Raw genomic sequence first — 20,617 nt, forward strand, 5'->3', positions numbered from 1 at the left:
GCTCAAGTCATCCTGACCAACTTGAAGCCCAATTCGACCTACCATTTCCGTGTGGCCGCTGTCAATGGCAAAGGCCAAGGGAAACACAGTCAGATGGAAGCCTTTCACACTCTCCCAGTCCGTAAGTAGCTGCGCGTCTCTGCCTTGGCCTGCAATGGCGGCCACCCTGGCTAATACCCAATGTCGTTTTTCATTAGTCCTCATAATCCATATTAATACTCTTATCAAAAGGAGGGCAAATCAATTGCAACAAATCTCCGCAGAGTCCTCATTACTCGGCATTTCCACAATGACTAACATAATGACTGACATGGAGTATAGAAGCTGGGATGTAATGTTAAAAATGTACAAGGCATTGGTGAGACCAAATCTGGAGTATGGTGTACAATTTTGGTCGCCCAATTATAGGAAGGATGTCAACAAAATAGAGAGAGTACAGAGGAGATTTATTAGAATGTTGCCTGGGTTTCAACAACTAAGTTACAGAGATAGGTTGAATAAGTTAGGTCTTTATTCTCTGGAGCGCAGAAGGTTAAGGGGGGACCTGATAGAGGTCTTTAAAATGATGAGAGGGATAGACAGAGTTGATGTGGATCAGCTTTTCCCTTTGAGAATAGGGAAGATTCAAACAAGAGGACATGACTTCAGAATTAAGGGACAGAAGTTTAGGGGTAATATGAGGGGGAACTTCTTTACTCAGAGAGTGGTAGCGGTGTGGAATGAGCTTCCAGTGGAAGTGGTGGAGGCAGGTTCATCGGTATCATTTAAAAATAAATTGGATAGGCATATCGATGAGAAGGGAATGGAGGGTTATGGTATGAGTGCAGGCAGGTGGGTCTAAGGGGAAAAAACATTTGTTCGGCACGGACTTGTAGGGCCGAGGTGGCCTGTTTCTGTGCTGTAATTGTTATATGGTTATATGGGTATAATCACGGGCTAAGCTGAGAATGAGTAACTGATTTCGTTTGGAGACAAAAGACAGACACAAAATGCTGGAGTAACTCAGCGGGACAGGCAGCATCGCTGGAGAGAAGGAATGGGGGTAACGTTTTCGGGTCGAGACCCCTCCTTCGGACTCTTCTTCAAACTTCTCCAGTTTAGAGACGTATTTGGGAGTTTTGATGGCCAGTGGTCACTTTATGTTGAGTTTAGTTTAGTTTAGTTTCGAGACGCAGCGCGAAGAAAGGCCCTTCGGCCCACCGAGTCCGCGCCGACCAGCGATCCCCGCACACTAATGGGCCCGTCCCACTTCGGCGACTCTTTAGGCGACTGCCAGGGACTAGTTTTAATGGTATTCGCCTACGACACCTGGCGACAACCTACGCCAGCAAAAATTGTCGCCACTGTCGCCGAAAATGTTTCAACATGTTGAAAATGTTGCGGCAGACGCCTGTAGTCGCCCAAAAAGGTCCCCTAATTGGGACAGGCAAGTAAGTAAGTAAGTAAGTACGTTTATTGGCCAAGTATTCACATACAAGGAATTTGCCTTGGTGCTCCACCCACAAGCAACAACATGACACACAGTGACAGTTACGAATGACTCAGAAATGGGACAACTTACAATTTTACAGAAGCCAATTAACCTGCAAACCTGTACGTCTTTGGAGTGTGGGAGGAAACCGGAGTTCTCGGAAGAAAACCCACGCGGGTCACGGGGAGAAGGTACAGACAAGCGCCCGTGGTCAGGAACATAGAAACATAGAAATTAGGTGCAGGAGTAGGCCATTCGGCCCTTCGAGCCTGCACCGCCATTCAATATGATCATGGCTGATCATCCAACTCAGTATCCCGTACCTGCCTTCTCTCCATACCCTCTGATCCCCTTGGCCACAAGGGCCACATCTAACTCCCTCTTAAATATAGCCAATGAACTGGCCTCAACTATCCTCTGTGGCAGAGAGTTCCAGAGATTCACCACTCTCTGTGTGAAAAAAGTTCTCCTCATCTCGGTTTTAAAGGATTTCCCCCTTATCCTTAAACTGTGACCCCTTGTCCTGGACTTCCCCAACATCGGGAACAATCTTCCTGCATCTAGCCTGTCCAACCCCTTAAGAATTTTGTAAGTTTTTATAAGATCCCCTCCCAATGTCCTAAATTCTAGAGAGTATAAACCACAATAAGGTCACGGGGAGAACGTACAGACAAGCGGCCGTGGTCAGGAACGAAGCCGGGCCTCTGGCGCAGTGGTGAGGCAGCAACTCTACCGCTGCGCCAGCGTGCCGCTCTGTGGCACTGCGAGCCTCTGTAACCGCATGATCAGACGAGATAGCGTGCGGAGCATGGTGTGTGCTATCTTCCCAGCACAGACATACCAGATTAGCCAGCAACCCATGTGTGCGGTTTAGAAGCTACACAGGGCTTTCTGAATAAAAACGTAGACTCAGCCCGGTTGACTTTTTATTGAGGGCGAGGAGTTTTATTGTCGAATGGGAATCGTTTTCAAGGTAGATGGGGCGAGGGAGAGATTGCGTTTTTAATCAGTGATAATCAAAACATTCCTCAGTGAAACCTGTGTAAACCACAGGGCACTATTGATTTCAGGTCATCGAGACGTGCAATATTCATGATGGATTAAAGAGTGGGAGGTTACACTTCACACCGCCTCATTAAAGCAGCCGGCATAATCAAAACCTCGTCCCATCCCAGTCATTCCTTCTTCTCCCCGCTCCCGTCCGGCAGAAGGTACAGAACAAAGATCCTATAGACAGCCCACTCGACGAAAAAGACGTAGTGCGGTCACGGGCAGATTCACGGGTAATTTTCGGCCCCATTCCCGTAACCGGCTTCCGTCTCCGCACCAAAGATCCCGTAGCGGAGCAAAGATACTAGTGCGGAGACGGAAGCCGGTTACGGAAACACCCTCGTAAAAATAAAAGTTCTTTGGTAAAAATCTTCTCCTCGTTTTCAGAATTATAATTTATTAACACAAACTGTTCCCCCGCAAGATTACACTGCAGGCCGGGTCGAGTCGAGTTACTGAAATGGATGAAAAAAAGGCTCACACTCCGCTCAGTTGCGTACTACACGTCAGCCCATTGCATTGAGAAGGAGTGGTCTATCTTGCTCCGCTATAGGATCTTTGGTACAGAAGCTTGAAAGCGCCCACTACCAGACTCAGGACTGATTCCTCCCCTCTGTGTCTTTTTACACAGCATGGGAACAGGCCCTTTGGCCCACCGCGCCCGCATCGATCAGCGATCCCCCACACACTAACACTATCCTACACACACACACACACGCTAGGGACAATTTACAATTTTACCGAAGCCAATTCACCTGCAAAACCTGTACGTCTTTGGAGTGCGGGAGGAAACCGAAGCACCCGGAGGAAGCCCACGCAGGTCACGGGGAGAATGTACAGACAACCGTGGTCGGGATCGAACCCGCGTCTCTGGCGCTGTAAAGGCAGCAACTCTACCGCCGCGCCGCCGTGCCGGGTGCTGTCCTTGTGGAGTTTGCACGTTCTCCCTGCAACCGCGTGGGTTTCCTCCGGGTGCTCCGGTTTCCTCCCACATCTCAAAGACGTGCGGGTTTGTAGGTTAATCGGCCTCGGTGAAATTTACCCCGAGTTTGAAGGGAGTGGATGCAAAAGGGGGTTAGTACGGAACTAGTGCGAACAGATGGTCGATAGTCAGGGTGGACTCGATGGGCCGAAGGGCCTGTTGCCATACTGTATTTCACGATCAGACAATTACAGTGTGGGGCGGCACGGTGGCGCAACGGTAGAGTCGCTGCCTCACAGCGCCAGAGACCCGGGTTCCATCCTGACCACGGGCGTTTGTACATTCTCCCCGTGATCTGCGTGGGCTTTCTCCGGGTGCTCCGGTTTCCTCCCACACTCCAAAGTGTGTAGGTTAATTGGCTTCGGTAAAATTGTAAATTGTCTCTAGTGTGTGTGTGTGTGTGTAGGATACTGTCAGTGTGCGGGGGTCACTGGTCACTGCCGACTAGGTGGGCCTGACTTACGGGTGCTGTCTGAACGGAGTTAGCACGTTCTCCCCGTGACCGCGTGGGTTTCCTCCGGGTGCTCCGGTTCCCCCCCACACTCCAAAGACCTACAGGTTTGTAGGATAATTGGCTTCAGTAAAATTGTAAATTGTCCCTAGTGTGTTGGGTGCTGCCAGCATATGGAATGACCACTGTGCGGCAATCGCTGGGCGGTGCAGACTCGGTGGGACAAAGGGCCTGTTTCCGGGCTGTATCTCTGAACTAAACCAAACTTAACCAATATATTTCACTGTTCGTCTGCTGTTCGTTGCTAGACTATCACCGAGAGATTTGGAACATCCAGGCGTTAAGGAAGACTCGTCCTTGTGTTGTGTGTGTGTGTGTGTGCGCAGTCAGTCACGGGCTGTGCAAGATAAGCATTGGCAGTGTTTGGCTTTACGCTCATGAGGGCTCTTTTCATGAATGCCAATCTGTTTATAATTATGGGCCAAAGCTTATCCTCCCCGCGCCCCTGTGGTCCTCATTGTTGCCGTGCTGAAGGTACCCACCCCTCCAGCAGAGCGGGCCGAAAAATCCTCCAAGGAGCTTGTGCAGCGAGTGAGAGAGAGAGTGAGGGAGAGAGTGAGTGAGACAGAGAGAGAGAGAGACAGAGACAGAGAGTGACAGAGAGAGAGAGAGAGAGAGACAGAGACAGACAGAGAGAGAGAGGGAGAGGAGAGAGAGAGAGAGAGAGAGAGAGATAGAGAGAGAGAGACAAAAAGAGACAGAGAGGGAGACAGAGAGAGAGACAGAGAGAAAGAGAGAGAGAGAGAGAGAGAGAGAGAGAGAGAGAGAGAGAGAGAGAGAGAGAGAGAGAGAGAGAGAGACAGACAGAGAGAGACAGAGAGAGAGAGAGAGCGAGACAGAGAGACAGAGAGAGACAGAGAGAGAGAGAGAGAGACAGAGAGAGAGACAGAGAGAGAGAGAGAGAGAGAGAGAGAGAGACAGAGAGGAGAGAGAGAGAGAGAGAGATAGAGAGAGAGAGAGAGAGAGACAGAGAGGGAGACAGAGAGAGCGAGAGAGAGAGAGAGGGAGGGGGGGAGAGAGAGAGAGAGAGAGTGAGAGACAGACAGAGAGAGAGACAGAGAGCGAGACAGAGAGAGACAGAGAGAGAGAGACCGAAAGAGAGAGAGAGACAGACAGACAGGGAGAGAGAGAGAGACAGAGAGAGGGAGACAGAGAGAGAGAGTCAGAAAGAGAGAGAGAGGTCCTGAGCATCGCCATGGCAACCAGGCTGGGTCTCCCCTCCCAAGGTCGTTTGCGTGAGAACGGGAGTTGCGCTCTGATCTCCGTTAGACCCTAGAGCCCCAGACAGTGTCCACTCTCACGCAGATCACACACTGACGGACGAGCCCATTTCCAAAGACCGAGGCGCTGGAGGCAAAGGGGCAGATAACGTCATCGACCCATCAGTCATACAGGAATAAATCGGGTACATGCGCAGAGTCTCTTGCCCAGAGTGGGAGTAGCCAGGCCCAGAGGACATAGGTTCAAGGTGAAGGTGGGGGGGAAGATTTAATGGGAATCTGAGGGGTAACATTTTCACACAGAGGATGGTGCGTGCATGGAACGAGCTGCCAGAGGCGGTAGTTGAGGCTGGGACTATCCCATCGTTTAAGAAACTGTTGGACAGGTACATGGATAGGACAGGTTTGGAGGGATATGGGCCAAACGCAGGCAGGCGGATAGAAACGTATAAGACGTGACAGCCTGTAACAGCTGACAAAGCGGAGCAGGGAAACCGCGGGGGCAGGTAGAGGGCGGAGAGAGAAGCGAGGGTGAGAGAGGGTGAGAGAGATAGAGAGTCACCAGGATGGGCCTGATAGAGTCATAGAGTGATACAGTGTGGAAACAGGCCCTTTGGCCCAACTCGCCCACACTGGCCAACAATGTCCCAGATACCCCAGTCCCACTTGCCTGCGCTTGGTCCATATCCCTCCAAACCTGTCCTATCCATGTACCCGTCCAACTGTTTCTTAAACGATGGGATAGTCCCAGCCTCAACAACCCCCTCTGGCAGCTTGCTCCATTCACCCACCATCCTCTGTGAAAAAGTCGCCCTTCGGATTCCCATTAAATCTTTTCCCCTTCACCTTACACCTATGTCCTCTGGTCCTCGATTCCTCTACTCTGGGTAAAAGTGTGTCTACCCGATCTATTCCTCTCATGATTTTGTACACCTCTGTAAGATCTCCCCTCATCTTCCTGCGCTCCAAGGAATAGAGACCCAGCATGCCCAACCTTTCCCTGTAGCTCACACCCTCTAAACATAGAAACATAGAAACATAGAAATTAGGTGCAGGAGTCGGCCATGCGGCCCTTCGAGCCTGCACCGCCATTCAATATGATCATGGCTGATCATCCAACTCAGTATCCCGTACCTGCCTTCTCTCCATACCCCCTGATCCCCCTAGCCACAAGGGCCACATCTAACTCCCTCTTAAATATAGCCAATGAACTGGCCTCAACTACCCTCTGTGGCAGATATTTCCAGAGATTCACCACTCTCTGTGTGAAAAAAGTTCTTCTCATCTCGGTTTTAAAGGAATCAGTCTGGTGAACCGTCTCTGCACTCCCTCTATGGCAATAATGTCCTTCCTCAGATTTGGAGATCAAAACTGTACGCAATACTCCAGGTGTGGTCTCACCAAGACCCTGTACAACTGCAGTAGAACCTCCCTGCTCCTATACTCAAATCCTCTAGTCCTGGCAACATCCACGTAAATCCGAAGTAGGGTCTGGACCCGAAACGTCACCTATTCCTTCGCTCCATAGATGCTGCCTCACCCGCTGAGTTTCTCCAGCATTTCTGTCTATCTTTGAATCATCCAGCACCTGCAGTTCTTTCTTAAACGTAAATCTTTTCAGAACCCTTTCAAGCTTGACAATATCTTTGCTATGACGTGGTGCCCAGAACCGAACACGATATTCTAAATGCGATCTCCTGGGATGTCAGGACTTTCATATGAAGAAAGACTGGATAGACTCGGCTTGTACTCGCTAGAATTTAGAAGATTGAGGGGGGATCTTATAGAAACTTACAAAATTCTTAAGGGGTTGGACAGGCTAGATGCAGGAAGATTATTCCCAATGTTGAGGAATTCCAGAAAAAGGGGTCACAGTTTAAGGATAAGGGGGAAGACTTTTAGGACACAGATGAGAAAAACATTTTTCACACAGAGAGTGGTGAAGCAGTGACAGTTCGGAATGACATAAAACATTAAACATTAAACATTTACTTTGCTTTGTCGTTACCTTCTAGCTAACACTGATCTATTCTATATCTTCCTTAATCGCCATCCCCTTTGCCTCCTTTTCACACCTTACGTTTCCTTACCTCTGTATCTCCCTCTCCCCTGATTCAGTCTGAAGAAAGGTTTCGACCCGAAACATCACCCATTCCTTCTCTCCAGAGATGCTGCCTGTCCCGCTGAGTTACTCCAGCATTTTTTGTCTATCTTTGTCTATCTATTTTTCACAGAGAGTGGTGAATCTGTGGAATTCTCTGCCACAGAAGGTAGTTGAGGCCACAGTTAATTGGCTATATTTAAGAGGGAGTTAGATGTGGCCCTAGTGGCTAAAGGGATCAGGGGGTATGGAGAGAAGGCAGGTACAGGATACTGAGTTGGATGATCAGCCATGATCATATTGAATGGCGGTGCAGGCTCGAAGGGCCGAATGGCCTACTCCTGCACCTATTTTCTATGTTTCTATGTCTCATCGACGTCTGATACAAAATGATGAAGCAGCAGACAGGGGGGGGGGGGGGGGGCAGGGAGAGAATGAGGCAAGCAGGCAGACATCATTAACATGCCCCCTTATACAGCTGCTGCCAACATTATCCAACACGCACACACAATCCAGGATCTTGGGGCTCCCTTGACCAATTAAACCCTAGTTACAATCAACGGGCAATTAAGATCGCTGGGAGTCACCAGGAGAGTCAAGGAGACATCGAACCACGTGAATGGCTGCACAAAAATGCCTGGGTGACTCATTATCCCAGTGCTGGCTGGAGACACCTCAGTGAATCTTGGTGTCGAACCGAAACCCATTTAGCAAAGACGTCCAGTGTGTGTTAATACGATACGATACGATGGTGCTTTATTTCTCCCCAGGAGGGGAATAGTCCCTAATGTGCAGGAGAGTGCTAGTATACAGCAATAGTATCCCAGTGGGATGATCGCTGGGCGGAGCGGACACAGTGGGCCGAAGGGCCTCTTTGAAGGCTGTATCTCTAATCTGCAAAATGGGACTAGCTCGGTTTGGTAATTTGGGCGGCATGGACGGGTTGGGCCGAAGGGCCTGTTGCCGTCGTACTGTAAAGCCCAACGATCAGATGATTGTGATTTTCTTTCGCAGTGAACAACGACGTCTGAATCCTCCAAAAATGGCACTTTCGCTTCAAAGCTGTCAGCACCAGAAGCAGTATTTGGATCGATATTTACAATAGACAACAGGTGCAGGAGTAGGCCATTCGGCCCTTCGAGCCAGCACCGCCATTCAATGTGATCGTGGCTGATCATCCCCAATCAGTACCCCGATCCTGCCTTCTCCCCATATCCCCTGACTCCGCTATCTTTACGAGCCCTATCTAGCTCTCTCTTGAAAGCATCCAGAGAACCGGCCTCCACCGCCCTCCGAGGCAGAGAATTCCACAGACTCACAACTCTGTGTGATGTCTGATGTTCCGGGTCGAGACACTTCTTCAGGCTGCATTTTCACTTCCTATTTACAACAATATCTACAGGTCAGAGGCACGCCGTGCCACATATAAAGAGTTTTGGGACATTCTATTAGCTTATGCCAACTGCTGCCCAAATGCTTTCATTGCACCATGTTACATATGGGTGATGTTGAACTATGTTGAGTCACTAGCTGTACTGCACTGACATCTGGTGGCGGATAGCTGGATTGCATCCACTCTCACTTTAATGGCCAAGTGCAAAACAATCATGCTTCACAAAAATGCTGGAGAAACTCAGCGGGTACAGCAGCATCTATGGAGCGAAGGAAATAGGCAACGTTTCGGGCCGAAACCCTTCTTCAGACTGAAGAATAACCCTTGATCAGTCTGAAATCAGACCTATTTCCTTCGCTCCGTAGATGCTGCTGCACCCGCTGAGTTTCTCCAACATTTTTGTGTACCTTCGATTTTCCAGCATCTGCAGTTCCTTCTTGAACACAATTATGCTTCATCTCCTTTGACTGCTGGAAATCTGAACACATCCTTTATCAAAGAAAAAAGAACCATCAAAAATCATCTGGGAGAAGAGTCCCGACCCAAGACGTCAACTATCCATGTTCTCGTGAACTGGTGTGAACGGGTTTCATTTGGTTTAGTTTAGATAGACACGAAATAGTGGAGTAACTCAGCGGGTCAGGCAGCATCTCTGGTATGGTGACGCCGCAGTGGTAGAGTTGCTGCCTTACAGCGCCAGAGACCCGGGTTCAATCCCGACTACGTGGGTTTCCTCCGAGATCTTCGGTTTCCTCCCACACTCCAAAGATATGCGGGTTTGTACGTTAATTGGCTTGGTGTAAATGTACAATTGTCCCTAGTGTGTGTAGGGTAGTGTTAATGTGCGAGGATCGCTGGTCGGTGCGGACTCGGTGGGCCGAAGGGCCTGTTTCCGCGCTGTGTCTCTAAACTAAACTAAACTTAAAGGTGACATTTTGGGCTGGAACCCTTCTTCAGACTCATTCTTCATAGTTTAAGTAAGTAAGTAGGTTTATTGGCCAACTATTCACATACAAGGAATTTGCCTTGGTGCTCCGCCCACAAGTAACAACATGACATACAGTGACAGTTACGAATGACTCAGAAAATAACTAAACATTAATAATAATAAAACATTAATGATAAAACACCATTGATCAAGCATGTGAACCAACAAAATACCAGATCAAAGGGAGGCTACAGATTTTTGGCTGTTGAGTAGAGCAACTACTCGTGGATAAAAAGCTGTTTTTATGTCTGGCTGTGGCAGCTTTGACAGTCCGGAGCCGCCTTCCAGAGGGAAGTGATTCAAAGAGTTTGTGGCCAGGGTGAGAGGGGTCAGAGATGATCTTGCCCGCTCGCTTCCTGGCCCTTGCAGTGTACAGTTCATCAATGGAGGGAAGGTTGCAGCCAATAACCTTCTCTGCTGATCGGACAATTCGCTGCAGCCTCCGGGTGTCGTGCTTGGTGGCTGAGCCAAACCACACCATGATGGAGAAGGTGAGGACAGACTCTACGATGGCCGTGTAGAATTGGACCATCATTGCCTGTGACAGATTTAGTTTAGTTTATTTGTCATGTGTACCATGGGACAGTGAAAAGCTTTGTTTTAAGCCTGCCATCCAGTCAGAGGAAAGACAATACATGATTACAATCAAGCCGTCCACAGTGCACAGATACAGGATAAAGGGAATAACATTCAGTGCAAGGTCAAGACCAGTCAAGTCCGATTAAAGGTCTCCAATGCGGTAGCTGGGAGGTCAGGACCTCTCAAATTGGTGATAAGATCGATCTAGTGTATGGGGGGGGGGGGGGATCGCTGGTCGTCGCGGACTCGGTGGAGCAAAGGGCCTGTTTCCGCGCTGTATCTCTAAACTAAAGTAAACTAACAGAGTCGACGTAGCAATACCTTAACATAGACAATAGGTGCAGGAGGAGGCCATTTGGCCCTTCGAACCAGCACCGCCATTCATTGTGATCATGACTGTTCATCCACAATCAGTACCCCGTGCCTACCTTCTCCCCATATCCCTTCATACCACCTGCCCTGAGAGCTCTATCTAACTCTCTTTTAAATCCATCCAGTGAATTGGCCTCCACTGCCCTCTGTGGCAGAGAATTCCTCAAAATCCACAACTCTCTGGGTGAAAAAGATTTTTCTCATCTCATCAAATGGCCTTCCCTTTATTCTTAGACTTTGGCTCCTGGTTCTGGACTCGCCCAACATTGGGAACATTTTTCCTGCATCTAGCTTGTCCAGTTCTTTTATAATTTTATATGTGCTCCATAAGATCCCCTCTCATCCTTCTAAATTCCAGTGAATACAAGCCCACTCTTTCCAATCTTTCCTCATACGACAGTCCCGCCATCCCGGGGATTAACCATGAGTCTGGTGCGTGCTTCTGAGCTTCTGTATCTAACATATGATGCGCATTTGACAGCACTGGGATTGTACTCGCTGGAGTTTAGAAGAATGAGGGGGGACCTCATTGAAACTTACCAAATAGTGAAAGGCTTGGTTAAAGTGGATGTACAGAGCATGTTTCCACTAGTCGGAGAGTCTAGGACTAGAGGTCATAGCCTCAGAATAAAACAACGTTCCTTTAGGAAGGAGATGAGGAGGAATTTCTTTAGGTGAATCTGGAATTCTTTGTCACTGGGGGCTGTGGAAGTCAAGTCAATAGATATTTTTAAGGCAGAGATATATCCTTGATTAGTACGGGCATCAGAGATCATGGGGAGAAGGCAGGAGAATGGGATTAGCAGGGAGAGATAGATCAGCTATGATTGAATGGTGGTTGACTTGATGGGCCGAATGGCCTAATTCTGCTCCCATCACATGACCTTATGATGTTCTGTCAGACAGGAGCAGGGAGAGGTGAAGGGCAGACGGACTTGAGCTTGTTTGAAAGTTCTGCTGACAAAGAATGGATGGACTGGGCTTGTATTCACTGGAATTTAGAAAGATGAGATGGGATCTTATAGAAACATATACAATTCTTAATGGATTGGACAAGCTAGATGCAGGAAAAATGTTCCCGATGTTGGGGGAAGTCCAGAACCAGGAGTCACAGTATAAGAATAAGGGGTAGGCCACTTAGGACTGAGATGAAGAAAAAACAATTTCACCCAGGGAGTTGTGAATCTGTGGAATTCTCTGCCACAGAAGGCAGTGGAGGCAAATTGTTTTCAATGGACAATAGGCAATTTTCAAGAGAGATTTAAATATAGCTCTTAGAGCTAAGGTAATCAAGGGATATGGGGAGAAAGCAGGAACAGGGTTCTAATTTTGGATGATCAAGCCATGATCATATTGAATGGCGGTGCTGGGTCGAAGTACCTACTCCTGCACCTATTTTCTATGTTTCTATGATGAGTTCCGCAGGGTTACTTTGACAGGCTGCTCAGAGAAGCATGCCTCCACTGCCAGTTGTACAGGGTCTTGGTGAGACCACACCTGGAGTATTGCGTACAGTTTTGGTCTCCAAATCTGAGGAAGGACATTATTGCCATAGAGGGAGTGCAGAGACGGTTCACCAGACTGATTCCTGGGATGTCAGGACTGTCTTATGAAGAAAGACTGGATAGACTTGGTTTATACTCTCTAGAATTTAGGAGATTGAGAGGGGATCTTATAGAAACTTACAAAATTCTTAAGGGGTTGGACAGGCTAGATGCAGGAAGATTGCTCCCGATGTTGGGGAAGTCCAGGACAAGGGGTCACAGCTTAAGGATAAGGGGGAAATCTTTAAAACCGAGATGAGAAGAACTTTTTTCACACAGAGAGTGGTGAATCTCTGGAACTCTATGCCACAGAGGGTAGTTGAGGCCAGTTCATTGGCTATATTTAAGAGGGAGTTAGATGTGGCCCTTGTGGCTAAGGGGATCAGGGGGTATGGAGAGAAGGCAGGTACAGGATACTGAGTTGAATGATCAGCCATGATCATATTGAATGGCGGTGCAGGCTCGAAGGGCCGAATGGCCTACTCCTGCACCTATTTTCTATGTTTCTATGTTTCTATGCGGCAGCACCTCAAGTGTGTTCAACGGAGGCCGCTGCTCGATTTGTTAGGCCTCCGGATAACAAGAAAAGTCGCGAGAATCCGTCTTTTTTGAGAGGAGAATTTACCAGAGGCTAGAGGCTTTGCTTCAAGTACACATCGACTCCTTCGTGAGCACGAGCTGTGGAGATGGAGTGGAGTCATTCAGTCGGAGAGGAGAGGAGTGGGATTTATCACTCTTAGTGTTTCAGGGCGGGTGATGAAGTGTAGAGCCAGTGGGAGCCGGTGCCCAGGCAGCTTACTGCACCAGATGATCCTCAGGCTTTGTTTCAGCGAAATTAGAGCAAAGAAAACTTGGACATAAGAGACTGAGCTGAAGATTTCTGGACTTGAAAGAAACAAACACAGTTCAAAGAAGGGGTTGGCTTGGGAAAATTGCTTGTTCCAATCCTTAATTAAAACCAGGCTTGGGGTAGTCATGGCAACGGTGTGTTGATTTATCCCATACTCTAAGGCAGTGTCAATGTCTTCTGTTTAGTTTAGCTTAGAAATAGAAACATAGAAAATAGGTGCAGGAGGAGGCCATTCGGCCCAAAGATCCTATAGCGGAGCAAGGTAGACCACTCCTTCTAAATGAAATGGGCTGACGTGTAGTACGCAACGGAGCGGAACGTGGGCCTTTTTTTCATCCATTTTAGTAACCCAACCCGACCCGACTCACAGTGTAATCAACATTGCAGGGGAACAGTTTGTGTTAATAAATTATAATTCTGAAAATGAGAAGATTTTTACCAAAGAACTTTTATTTTTACGAGGATGTTTCCGTAACCGGCTTCCGTCTCCGCACTAGTGTCTTTGCTCCGCTACGGGATTTTTGGTGCGGTAGACGGAAGCCGGTTACGGAAATGGGGCCGAAAATTACCCGTGAATCTGCCCATGACCATACTACGTCTTTTTTGTCGAGTGGGCTATCTTGCTCCGCTATAGGATCTTTGATTTGGCCCTTCGAGCCAGCACCGTCATTCATTGTGATCATGGCTGATCGTCACCTATCAATGGCCCGTGCCTGCCTTCTCCCCATATCCCCTGACTCCACTAGCCCCTAGAGCTCTATCTAACTCTCTCTTAAATCCATCCAGTGATTTGGCCTCCACTGCCCTCCACAAATTCACAACTCGCTGGGTGAAAAAGTTTTTTCTCACCTCAGTCTTAAATGGCCTCTACTTTATTGTAAGACTGTGGCCCCTGGTTCTGGACTTACCCAACATTGGGAACGTTTTTCCTGCATCTAGCTTGTCCAGTCCTTTTATAATTTTATATGTTCATGGTGTTTATGATACGGCGTGGAAATAGGCCCTTCAGCCCATCGAGTCCTCTCCGACCAGCGAACACTATCCTACACACACACTGTACAATGTACAAATATTGACGACACAACCCTGATTGGACTGATCCAGGATGGGGAGGAATCTGCCTACAGACAGGAAGTGTCACAGCTGGCATCCTGGTGCCGTTGCAACAACCTGGAACTCAATGCTCTTAAGATAGTGGAATTGATTGTAGACTTTAGTAGAGCCCCCCCCTCCCCTCACCCCACCCACCATCAACAACATCACAGTCACATCTGTGGAGTCTTTTAAGTTCGAGAGAACCATCATCTCCAAGGTCCTTAAGTGGGTGGGCCACCATCGACTCCACAGTCAAAAAGGCACAACAGAGGATGTTCTTCCTACGGCAGCTGAGGAAGCACAATCTGCCACAGGCAATGATGGTCCAATTCTACACGGCCATCGTAGAGTCTGTCCTCACCTTCTCCATCATGGTCTGGTTTGGCTCAGCCACCAAGCACGACACCTGGAGGCTGCAGCGAATCGTCCGATCAGCAGAGAAGGTTATTGTCTGCAACATTCCCTCCATTGATGAACTGCACCCTGCAAGAGCCAGGAAGCAAGCGGGCAAGATCATCTCTGACCCCTCTCACCCTGGCCACAAACTCTTTGAATGACCGATGGTGGCCCCCTCTGGAGGGCTACTCTGGACTGTCAAAGCTGCCACAGCCAGACATAAAAACAGTTTTTATCCACAAGTAGTTGCTCTACTCAACAGCCAAAAATCTGTAGCCTCCCTTTGATCTGGTATTTTGTTGGTTCACATGCTTGATCAATGGGGTTTTATCATTAATGTCTTTTAATTTTTAATGTTTAGTGTTTTCTGAGTCATTCATAACTGTCACTGTATGTCATGTTGCTACTTGTGGGCGGAGCACCAAGGCAAATTCCTTGTATGTGAATACTTGGCCAATAGACTTACTTACTTACTTACTTATTACCGAAGCCAAATAATCTACAAACTTGTACGTCCTTGGAATGCAAACTCCGTACAGACAGAACCCGTTGTCAGGATCAAACCCGGGTCTCTGGCGCTGGGAGGCAGCAACTCTACTGCTCCGTCGCCGTGCCGCCCTGCAGAAGTATTTGAGGAATCGTCGCTGCCGTTGTTGTATTCTTGGATCTGTTCTGGCCACATTTGTTCCTTCAGGCTGCCCATTCTCTGGGGCTAATCACTATCATATGCTCTCACAAGGTCATAGGAATAGGAGTAGAATTAGGCCATTCGGCCCATCAAGTCTACTCTGCCATTCAATCATGGCTGATCTATCTCTCCCGCCGAACCCCATTCTCCTGCCATCGAGTCGGAGAATCATAGTCATTAGAGTGATACAGTGTAGAAACAGGCCCTTCGGCCCAACATGTCCCACCTACACTAGTCCCACCTGCCTGCGCTTGGTCCATATCCCTCCAAACCTGTCCTATCCATGTACCTGTCTAACTGTTTCTTAAACGTTGGGATAGTCCCAGCCTCAACTACCCCCTCCTGCAGCTCGTTCCATACACCCTCTGTGTGAAAAAGTTGCTCCTCAGATTCCTATTAAATATTTTCCCCTTCACCTTGAACCTATGTCCTCTGCTCCTCGATTCCCTTCTCCCCATCACCTCTGGCATCTGTACTAATCACAGTAAAGGCATCATCTTCCCTGGGGCCAATTAATAAAGGGCAGTCGTGGTCATCTTGTCTAAACCAAGTAGTTAAGAACAATCATAGTCGCCTTGTTCCACACCTTATACTGTCATCTTCTCTGGGACCAGTCATGGTCGTCTTGTCTTGTGTCCATCCAGTGAAGGGCGATCTTCTAGTGGGCAATTAGTCAAGTTGATGGGTACCATTGGTGAAGACCAATCATGGTCAACCTGATGGGACCAATCATGACCAATCATGGTTGGCTTATCTGGGTCTAATCACTGTCATCCTCCCTTGGACCAATTAGTAAAGGACAATGGTGGTCATCTTGCCTATATCAATCATAGGCATCTAGTGGAGGGCAACTTTCTAGCGGGCCATCTTCTGCGGGACCAGTCAAGGCCGTCTTGTCTTGGGACCAATTAGTGAAGGGAAATCTTCTAGTGTGTAATTAGTAAAGGGTCATGTTGTCTGGGACCAACGATGGTCATCTTGCCTGGACCAATGATGGTCATCTTGCCTGGACCAACGATGGTCATCTTGCCTGGACCAATGATGGTCATCTTGCCTGGACCAATCATGGTCATCTTGCCTGGACCAATCATGGTCATCTTCTCTGGACCAATCATGGTCATCTTGCCTGGACCAATCATGGTCATCTTGCCTGGACCAATCATGGTCATCTTCTCTGGACCAATCATGGTCATCTTGCCTGGACCAATCATGGTCATCTTGCCTGGACCAATCATGGTCATCTTGCCTGGACCAATCATGGTCATCGGGTCTGGACCAATGAAGGTCATCTTGCCTGGGCCAATCATAGTCATCTTCTCTGGACCAATCATGGTCACCTTGCCTGGACCAATTATGGTCATCTTGCCTGGACCAATCGTGGTCATCTTGCCTGGACCAATCGTGGTCATCTTGCCTGGACCAATCGTGGTCATCTTGCCTGGACCAATCGTGGTCATCGTGTCTGGACCAACGATGGTCATCTTGCCTGGACCAATCATGGTCATCTTGCCTGGACCAATCATGGTCATCTTTCCTGGACCAATCATGGTCATCTTCTCTGGACCAATCATGGTCATCTTGTCCGCAACCAATCACATTTATCTTCTCTGGTACCAATCGTGTCATCTTGTCTGGGACCAATTAGTGGAAGGGCAATCATGGTGATCATGTCTGGGACCACCCAATGAAGTGCAATCTAGTGGGCAATTAATGAAGGGCGATCTCCTCTGGGACCAATCAAGGTTACCTTGGCTGGGACCTATTTGTGAAGGGTTAATTGTGTTCACCTTGTCTAGCTTAGTTTAGTTGAGAGATACAACGTGGAAACAGGCCTTTCGACCCACCCACACACTAGGGACAATTTAGATTTACACCAAGCCAATTAACCTACAAACCTGCACGTCTTTGGAGTGTGGGAAAACCGAAGATCTTGGAGAAAATCCCACGCAGGTCATGGGGAGAACATACAAACTCCGTACAGGCAGCACCAGTAGTCGGGATCGGAGCCGCTGTGAGGCAGCGACTCTACCGCTGCGCCACCGTGCTGCCGATTGGGCTGGAACCAATCATGGCCGTCCTGTGCACAACTAATCACAATCATCTTCTCTGGGACCAATCATGGCCGTCCTATCTGGGACCAATCAGGGACCAATCATGGCCGTCCTATCTGGGACCAATCACAATCACCTTCTCTGGGGCCAATCATGGCCGTCCTATCTGGGACCAATCACAATCACCTTCTCTGGGGCCAATCATGGCCGTCCTATCTGGGACCAATCACAATCACCTTCTCTGGGGCCAATCATGGCCGTCCTATCTGGGACCAATCACAATCACCGTCTCTGGGGCCAATCACAATCACCTTTTCGGGGACCAATCATGGCCGTCCTATCTGGGACCAATCGCAGTCACCTTCCCAGGGACCAGTTAGCGCAAGGCGACGGTGTCATGGTGTTTGGGTCCAGTCATGGTCATCTTGTCCGCAGCCAACCGTGATCATCTACTTGGGGACCCATTGTGATGTGGATTCTCTGAGGAATGAGAAGAGAGCATTCCCCACTGAGCCAGGTCAATTCCTCAAGGTAACCAGAGTTTCTCATCCAATTATCCCAGAGAAGCTCTCACTTCATCCCCTCTTCCCCTAGGTCTTGCCCAGTGTCAAGCGGGGACAGTTCTGTGTTTGCAGGCAGAGTTAACTCTTGGCAGATGTGGAATGTTTAAAGTGTCAAAGGAAATCAAGCGGTGTTGGCGTTTCAAATATGGGGAGCTGCCTTTCAGGCAGGTTGACTGGGGTGAAGTGGTACTGATAGTGCGATGATCAGCCACAGGTCACATTGAATGGCGGAGCAGTCTGCATTCAGCTGGCTCAAAGGGCAGAAAAGGCCTACTCTGGAGGACATGGACTGCACCCCAATTTTCGACCAGCCCCGTCTCTGTAGATGAGCTTCCGATTCTCCTGCAGTTGTTTGTTGAAGACCACAACTGGAACAGTGTGCAGCTGTAGGTCTTGAGGAAAACGACTGACTGAGGGAGTGCAATGACAAGGTTATTCCCATAATGGTGGGAGAGGCATATGCTGAGGAGAATGGAGCAGCTGGTCTTGTGGCGAACCGGTTGTATTGCTGCCTTACAGCTTTGGAACGCTTGAGGAAGGGACGGATGTTGGGGGAGTGCCTAGGGACCAGGTTAAGAATAGAGTGGTGCTGTCTGTACATGCTGACCGTGCACGTTCTCGCACCCTGGAATTGTGACCATGAGGGGGTTTTCTCCAGGTGCTTACGGTTTCGCTAGAGGTTAGATAGAGGTTCCCAAAGACGTGAAGGTTAGGAACGGTTGTAGATGGAACGGATGATTGGCATTCTTCACTCTGTAAGGTGTCGCTGCCAAGGTCGTAGATTAGTCTAGATAGGTGGTGTTACGCGGGTGATATTGCAGACTGGAACAGTGTGCTGGTAGGGTCTCAGTGGATGAGAAGAGAAAGAACCGGTTTGTTTCCACGCGCCGATGAATATTTGTTCACCGGGTTCGACTAAACTGAAACTGAGAAAAAACTAAACTAACACTAAACCTAACTGTTGTACAGTTACTGTACGTTCTCGCCGTGACCACGTGGGTTTTCTCCAGGTGCTCCGGTTTCCTCCCAACCCCCCAAAGACGTGCAGGTTTGTAGGTTAATTGACCCTCTGTAAGTTGTCGCTGGAACGTAGATTAGTGGTGGTGTACGGGGTGATTGCAGACTCAGTGGACCGAAGGGTTTGTTTCCACGCTGTATCACTAAACTAAACTAAACTAAACTAAGCAGTGGGAACGGAAAAGGTAAAAGGCCAAGCGCAAATTGGAGGAACAGCGCCTCATATTCCACTTGGGAAACTGACACCCCAGCGGTATGAATATTGACTTCGCTTTCCCTCTCTCTCTCCATCCCTCCCCCTTCCTAGTTCTCCCACCAGCCTGACTGTCCCCCCTTATTACATTTTACCTCTGTATGCTTCGTTGTCAACTTCCCCCAGCTAACAATAATCTATTCGACATTTTCCTTGACCCGCATCCCCTTTGATGTTTTTCGTTTTCACACATAGAAACATAGAAACATAGAAATTAGGTGCAGGAGTAGGCCATTCGGCCCTTCGAGCCTGCACCGCCATTCAATATGATCATGGCTGATCATCCAACTCAGTATCCCGTACCTGCCTTCTCTCCATACCCCCTGATCCCCTTAGCCACAAGGGCCACATCTAACTCCCTCTTAAATATAGCCAATGAACTGGCCTCAACTACCCTCTGTGGCAGAGAGTTCCAGAGATTCACCACTCTCTGTGTGAAAAAAAGTTCTTCTCATCTCGGTTTTAAAGGATTTCCCCCTTATCCTTAAGCTGTGACCCCTTGTCCTGGACTTCCCTAACATCGCGAACAATCTTCCTGCATCTAGCCTGTCCAACCCCTTAAGAATGTTGTAAGTTTCTATAAGATCCCCTCTCAATCTCCTAAATTCTAGAGAGTATAAACCAAGTCTATCCAGTCTTTCTTCATAAGACAGTCCTGACATCCCAGGAATCAGTCTGGTAAACCGTCTCTGCACTCCCTCTATGGCAATAATGTCCTTCGTCAGATTTGGAGACCAAAACTGCACGCAATACTCCAGGTGTGGTTTCACCAAGACCCTGTACAACTGCAGTAGAACCTTGCCCTTCCTTATCTCTGTGTCTCCCACTCCCCCTGACTCCCAGTCTGAGGAAGGGCGTCACCCCGTTCCTTTTCTCCGGAGATGCTGCCTGTCCCGCCGAGTTGCTCCAGCATTTTGTGTCTATTTTAAGGGAAAGGTTTACGAAACTGGTGACCTAACTGCAAGCGAGTGGTGTAGCCAAGGAGACGGGAACAGGGAAAGAGTGAAAAGCAAACCGATAAAAGAGAAAATACGTTGGCATTTTAATAAAATACATTCCTTACACATTGTCTACCAATATGCAGATTATAATTGCAATATCCGATTTTCCCCAAAGACTTACACACTAATATTCACCGTACAACTGTCTCAGTAGGTGTAGCGTTAATTAATTGTCTTAAATGATTAGACTCTTTGGCAGTCTTCTAATTTAGCGAAATCAAACTAAGGCATCCTGCAGTTTGTATCTTTGTTCCCTTGAATTGCTTCAGGAGGCGGCATAAGCACAGACATTTTTAATCTCCACACTTCTCATCCTCCGCTGTAATTATGTGCATCAGTCAGGTTTTAACTGGGAATAGCAATCTGCAGCCGCGACTGACACACAGTTCAGTGGTTTGTACGCCCTGCTTCTCGCAGCTTAGCTTACCGTCACCTGTACCGAGGTACAGTGAAAAGCTTTCGCTGCATTCCCTCCAGGCAGCGGAGAGACGA

General features: G+C 48.4%; 1 protein-coding gene across 1 annotated transcript in view; it reads left to right on the forward strand.

Annotated features, from left to right (window-relative positions):
* Nucleotides 1-20,617, forward strand: part of LOC129702496 (neural cell adhesion molecule 2-like) — a gene marked incomplete at its 5' end in the record, with an annotated part of 163,425 nt that overhangs the window by 96,924 nt on the left and 45,884 nt on the right. The window contains one exon of the mRNA XM_055644223.1: nucleotides 2-121. Coding sequence (XP_055500198.1) covers nucleotides 2-121 — 120 coding nt within the window. The remainder of the gene's footprint in view (nucleotide 1; nucleotides 122-20,617) is intronic.

The sequence above is a fragment of the Leucoraja erinacea genome, chromosome 13 (assembly GCF_028641065.1).
Source record: "Leucoraja erinacea ecotype New England chromosome 13, Leri_hhj_1, whole genome shotgun sequence".
Taxonomy (NCBI): domain Eukaryota; kingdom Metazoa; phylum Chordata; class Chondrichthyes; order Rajiformes; family Rajidae; genus Leucoraja; species Leucoraja erinaceus.